This window comes from Meleagris gallopavo, chromosome Z, assembly GCF_000146605.3.
Source record: "Meleagris gallopavo isolate NT-WF06-2002-E0010 breed Aviagen turkey brand Nicholas breeding stock chromosome Z, Turkey_5.1, whole genome shotgun sequence".
Taxonomy (NCBI): domain Eukaryota; kingdom Metazoa; phylum Chordata; class Aves; order Galliformes; family Phasianidae; genus Meleagris; species Meleagris gallopavo.
In genome coordinates, this window is record NC_015041.2 from 20,744,990 (window position 1) to 20,751,527 (window position 6,538).

The window sequence follows — 6,538 nt, forward strand, 5'->3', positions numbered from 1 at the left end:
TGAGCTCTGCTCTGTGTGGCAGCAACAGGGCCCGAAGGAACGGCATGGAGCTGTGCCAGGGGAGGGGCAGCTGGGGGCTGGGGACAGGGTCTGAACCAGAGGGTGGTGGGCATGGAACGGGCTGCACAGGCGGTGCTGAGGCACCAGGCTGCCAGATTTCAAGAGTTTCTGAGCAATGCTCTCAGACTTAGGGTTTGGATTTTGGGCTGTGATGTGTGGAGCCAGGAGTTTGACTCAATTCATGTGTGTCCCTTACAACTCGGGATATTTTTTATTCTGAGAATAATTAGTTCTGTCAAAGAAAAGAAGCAGGTGGATCTCCAACAAACTTAAGCCTTTGCAAAATTAAGGTGCTCCAGACAAATTCACTCTTCCCACACAGAGTCTACTGGAATGTCCCAGTCCCACATTACAGAGACGAATTTACAACTCAACCGGGCAACTTTTCTCTTGTGTTCCTAAATTTGAACTCTGTGCCATCTGCATACTTTCAGTCTGAAACACATATAGATGACTGCATCTCTGACATGATCACATGATCACTGACTATGCAAATGGCATCACTTTTATAAAATGTAACAGTCTGCATGTTTTCTAATTGACATCACGGTTTGGAATCTGCTAAATTTTCTCAGTATATTCTGTCTATATCAAGCCCTGGTACGTGTTAAACCTGCCTTAAGGCAGCTTTTCCAGACCAAATTCTTTTTAAAAGAACCCAGGAGCAAAAATCCACGTGCTGATGCTTGACAGCTAGTGGGCCTCTTTTTGACCTGTGCTAACCAGACCTGACAGCATCTAGAAGAAGGTTAGTCATGCAGTACATGTTGTAATATGCAAGAGATGCAATCCAGACACCAAAACAACTACGCATAGAGACAAACTTACTGAGCAGAGTGCAGTCCTAGAAGCACTATTTGCAAGGGAAACACACCACATGGAACACTGCTGGCAGCCTCAACACCATTTGGTTGCAAAACAGGACTCCGTTTTAATCTGCAGGTTATTTTAAAACCCCTTCCTGTTACAAACAAAGTCTGCTTTATGCAGTCAGGTGTAGCAGAAAAGAACAACTGACAGTAGCATAAGTGAAGTGAAAGGTCCAAACTGCTTTATAGCACTAAAATGTTTATACACACAGTTTATTTGATCGTAACATATTTCAAACTCTTTTTACTTGTGGGATTTAATATCCACCTGTATTAAATGTGATTAATTGCAGCTCTCCTTTTCTCCATGATTATATAGAGCAATACCTAATACCATATAAATATCCTTACAAAGTGAGACTTCTTATATGAAAGCTTGTTGAGGAAAGCTTATTTGCAGCAATTCCTTATGGGAAAAGATGAGAAGAAGGAAAGATTAAGTTTTTGAAAGGAGGTTCCTTGCCACAACATGCTTATAAGTACACATATATGGATGATATGGAAAGAGGAGTTATTATCAGTCCTCGTGACAAGTGATGCGTGTACAGCTCAGGTGGACATACGAATGCCAGATCAAGTATTGATTATTTCATTTTTATTCACAAAAAGGGGCAGAGATTCTTTGGTTTAGATGTAGCCAACAAGCAGAATATATTATTCAGTTCTTCAATGAGAAGCACAAATCCAATTCTAGCCTCAAGGAATATTAAAACAATCATTTAAAAAAAAAAAAGGCAGAAATGAAAAATTGCTTACCAAAGTGTTGATACAATGAGAATTTGGAACACAGACTCCATGCCCGCCATTCTGACATTCATCAATGTCTAAGCAGACCTAGCAATAAAACAAAACAACATAATAAAAAACAGGTCAGCTTGAGATCTAAGTCTGAAGAAAAGCCACCAAAGTTTACGACTAGAGAAGTGCCACAGTCTCTTCCTGAAACCACTTCTAGAATGGCAGACATGTCCACTTCCTTAATTTTTAGACAAGTTTCCAAACACTTAGAAATTCAGAAAATATACTGTGAGATACACAGAATTTCCACACTATTCCTCATTATTAAACTTTTAATACTCACACCAAAGGTAGGAAAATACAATTTCACATCTTCTAAGGTAAATGCGGAATGACCGAAACATAAATAAAATACTGATAGACAGTTAACAGAAGCTATCACCATGCAATGGAAGTTACTGCAAGGATACTGTCTTTCACCTGCTTGTTGTTCTTGGCATAGCTCAGTCCTACTCCTTGCAAAGTTTGTCCTGTATATCCTGGGGGACAGGTCTCACAACGGAAACCTGGAGCAGTATTTACACAACGCACTCCAGGGAAGCAGGGGCTGTAATGACACTGCACGGGAAAAAAAAAAATAAATTAAAAAAACAAAAATCAAATGAGCACTTGTTTGTACATCAGTAATGTCCAGACTCTGACTGTGACACAGACCTCTCAGTCAACCTGCCTAGGTAATGTTAAATGCAAATGTCTGAATGTTCTTCTATGTTCTGTTAAAAAGCTGACTTGCAGAGAAAAGTTTCAGGTATGTTTGACTCCAGTTGGTCTTCAGCTAACTCTGTAATTTAAATGACACAATCTTTCATTCTTTCATTTTTGCCCGTAGTTGATGCCCTGAGCTCAGATTCTCATTCTTCCTTTTGCTGGGCAGGTTAATCTCCTTTGGAGATGAGAATATCACTGGAAGGGCCCAGACACTATCAGGAAAGCAGCAAGGTTACAACCCACAAATGGTCTTGCAGTTGTGTTTTGTGCACACAGAAGCAGCAATGGCATTTTCTTTTGTTTGCATTTGGGAAAATCTCATAGTCAGAAGTAAACCAAATACAATGCATGAGCCAGATGAACAGGCCTGTGGCAGTGGCACCCACACATTTCTAGGCCAAAAAGAAGCCAACAGGCAACCCTCAGCACTTCTCCCAAAATACCACACGCTCACAGCACCAGCCTTAGACTAAAGACATTATTTAGTTCACTGCCTTCTGTGGTTTTACAGAATGGTTTTAATTACATGTCAGTGGCCTTGTGGGTGCCAGTTCAGGAACTACGTCCCTGCACTGCTGCCACTCTAGTGTCAACAGTAGCCACGAAGTAGTAACCATGGAAGTACTGAAAACATTAACACATCATCACACTACTTATAGCTCAGAGACAATACATAAGAAACACAGAAAGAATTTTAAGAAAATGTTTAAAAGAATGTGTCTTTCCTCCTTCCATAATTAACAAAAAAAAAATCTAAAATGAAGGCAGAACATGCCAGACCACAGTCACAAACAACAACAAACATGAAACTTTTGCAGTTACTGACTAGTAACTGAGCATACAATTCAATGGAATTATGTCTGCAATTAGCATAAGAAATTATTTAATGTGGATTTTTTATTGTATCCAGGAGAGGGCACTCAAATCACATCATGAACAGAGCAAAGCTGCAGCTCAGAATACAGCCTATGAAAGTAATGTCTTCGAGATGGTAAAGAAGGGAGCTTGCTGCAGATATTTTAACAGCCTTTGAAGGAACGACAGCAGCTCTTAAAGAAACCTAGAAACTTCCTCGCTTCCACAGATTTCATTAAGAGCACTTTTTTAAATGCCAATTTTTATGAAGTACAGAAATGGTTCGTTCAGTAGAAAGTTGTTATACCAGAAGAAATTCCTAGAGAACCTTCAAAAATAAATTACTTTACTTACAGCCTCAGCTAACCCAGGAAAACAAGTAACATGACAGAGACCCTTTTATTAGGCAACAAAAGGCTACTGCCATTTATTATCTCTTTTCTCACTCTGCTTACATAAGGGAAAATCCAGTTGCTACAGGAGCTATTTTCTGGTGAACAAAACGCACCAAACAAGTTGTCATTTGAGTAGCAGTCCACATGTAGTATGACATCATTTAGGTAAAATTCCTCACTATTTCTAGTAATCAGTTCTGTCATGCAGAGTGGTGGTATATCATGATTGCTCAGGAAAGCCTAGCCACTGGGACATCACATACCGGTCTTGGCTTGTTTTCCCAACACTGCTATCATGGGTAGAATTGCTCCAAGATTGAAAACAGGAGAAAGGAGCTATATGTCTGTTTGGGTGCAGCTCAAGAAATTGACCCTTTCTATACCAACACGCCCCATGTCACCTGGCCTAAGTATCTCCCCATGGCTGCCTGGCATGGAACTCACATCACAGCTGTCTCCAATTCACCTCTTGCATTCACATTTTAGAGCTTTACTCCGTCTTTTTGCACCTTTTGTTGCACCAAGCACACGTGGGGCAAAATAGACACATCTACAACTCCAGAATCTGCCACACTCAACCCATTTTCTCTTCCCAGTGTTTTTCTCACAAAGATAAGTTGGGCACAAAGCAGCCTTTCTGCTGATGGTCTTCAGCAGAAAACAAACAATCAGTCAAAGCACATCTTCTGTTGGCTAGGAAAGTGAAAAAGGGGAATTGCTCTCGCTGTCTGACATCATTAGGAAGTACACTGATAGTACCGTGATATTCACAGGCACAATTAATGACCTAATTCTCTCGATTCCCTGGTTTGATACATCCAGGCATTTCTACAGAAGGAAAAAAATAAGAATAAAATCACTAAAGGGTAATGGCAAAAATCATCATACAGAAAAACCATGAAGTAGCATGAAGCTGTAGGTGTTTCAGTTGTTTGAATTAAGTAAATTCTGAGTTAAGTGACGCATTTCACTTAATAAAGGTTTTGTTTCATCATTTAAGATACTGTAAATCTATTACTTCAGTCCTCAATCCAAGCAAGTTCTGAATTGTGCTAGCATATAGCACAAGAAAAAAAAAAAACAGCTTTCATCACAGCCATAAATAAAAAAAGAGAAGGAATAATGGGTTATTTGCTGCCATAGATCTTAAAGGTTAGGCTGAAAACACAACTATAGTTAGGGATAAACAGAGGGCTTTGGTCTCCAAGGCCAGGTCAGGATCACTACAGTTGAAAGATACAAAGCCCATGTCAACAACAAGTGTTCCTGCTGCTCTGCACATGTAACAATTTATTGAATCTTCTGTGGAATAGATTTAACTCCTTTAACTTCCCATCCCAACAGGGTATTTCAAGCTCTCACACATATACCTCCATACAGTTGCAGCAACAGCAAAACAGGGAGGTAGAATCAAATCAGAATGAATTAATATGCACTATGCAAGCAGTCAGCAAATGCTGTGAACAGCAAGCATCAGCAATCCACTGCTGTACATGAAACAGGTGCTTTTCTTTTTTTAATTCAGTGAAAATTACTATTTTACCTCATCAATATCAGAGCATGTCACTCCATTCCCTGTGAATCCGTCAGGGCATGGGCCGCACTGAATTCCTTCAGCTGTCTCCATGCACCTGACTCCCCTGAAACAGGAACTTGTTTCGCACTTGGGTTTGCTACGCCTAGGAAGCGGAGTTGGAAAATTCACCATTCCCAAACCTTTAATGCAGAAAGAAGAGCAGTTTTAGCAATTGAGAGAAACATCAATCATGGCTTTCGGCTGGCAAATGTTCTGAAAAGATCCCCAGGATGCTGCTCAGCTGAGCCTTCGCGTTTCTACACACTGCTACCAGCTGTGCTATGGCTGAAGAGATTTCATGCTGGCAACAGCCCAGCAGGGTGTTTCATCCCTGGATGTGGGAAATTAAGGCTGCTTTGTTAGGTTCCCATGCTGCTCCTGGCTACATGTCGGGGCCCTCCTGCTAGGTCAGTCCCAGTACAGATCTACTGCTGGCCAGGGTAGAAAAACTGTGAAAGCCAGTCCTCAGATGACCAAAAAATGCCTAAAGGACTAAAGTTTGAAGGTATGAGGCACTCTTCTGGGTATTTAGCAGCATCACTATTTTGTAAGAAAAACAATGCCTTGATTTTATAAAAACATACCTGACAAATAAAGAAGCAACAGCTAGCAGCCCATGAATGCACATCTGGACATGTAAGCACACTGGGTCAGACATGCAGAGACCAGCACTGTGCAAAAGTAAGATTTTCCAAGGCTCTGGCTGGTGTTGACACCTGGTACCAATGCATGGACTACATCTTTGCATTTGTGCAAGATTAAAGATTTTTTCTTCAGCACTAGCATAGTTTAAACTTGGTTGGAGCTCAACTCAACCTTCTTAAGGTGCATAGTTTGGAAGAAACAATCAAAAAGACTTGGTACCTGTAAGGCCTTTTAATTCACCCACTGAGGGACTATTTTCTGTTTTTATACAGAGAGCATGTGAGTCCTGCATTTGTGTAAAAGGGCCATGCTGTAGCATTCGGAAATGTATCTCTTTCGTTTAGTGAAAAGATGGACACTTTCTTTCGGATCTTACTGCTGTTAACCAGTGACAACCTACAGAGAACAAGACTACTTCCAGACAAACTATCTAGGATTTTCCTCAGACTGACATGCAACAGCTAGTGCAGAATATGGTTCCTCAGTTGTCTTACCACTAAGACTGATAATGAGGCATTTGACAGTGTCTCCCTTCCCCGGGAACATGTGGTACATCATCATGGCAAAGCAAGAACTGACAGCACTGTTAGGCAGTTCTGCTTGTTTACAGGGTTTTTATAACAGGGTTTTTA

General features: G+C 40.7%; 1 protein-coding gene across 1 annotated transcript in view; it reads right to left on the bottom strand.

The window, feature by feature from the left end:
- The window catches only part of THBS4 (thrombospondin 4), a 1,064,342-nt gene that overhangs the window by 1,037,341 nt on the left and 20,463 nt on the right, over positions 1-6,538 (bottom strand). Inside the window, exons 5-7 of the mRNA XM_019610190.2 lie at positions 5,229-5,421; positions 2,148-2,285; positions 1,686-1,763 (exon numbers count right to left, since the gene is read on the bottom strand). Of these exons, the coding sequence (XP_019465735.1) occupies positions 1,686-1,763; positions 2,148-2,285; positions 5,229-5,421 (409 nt within the window). The remainder of the gene's footprint in view (positions 1-1,685; positions 1,764-2,147; positions 2,286-5,228; positions 5,422-6,538) is intronic.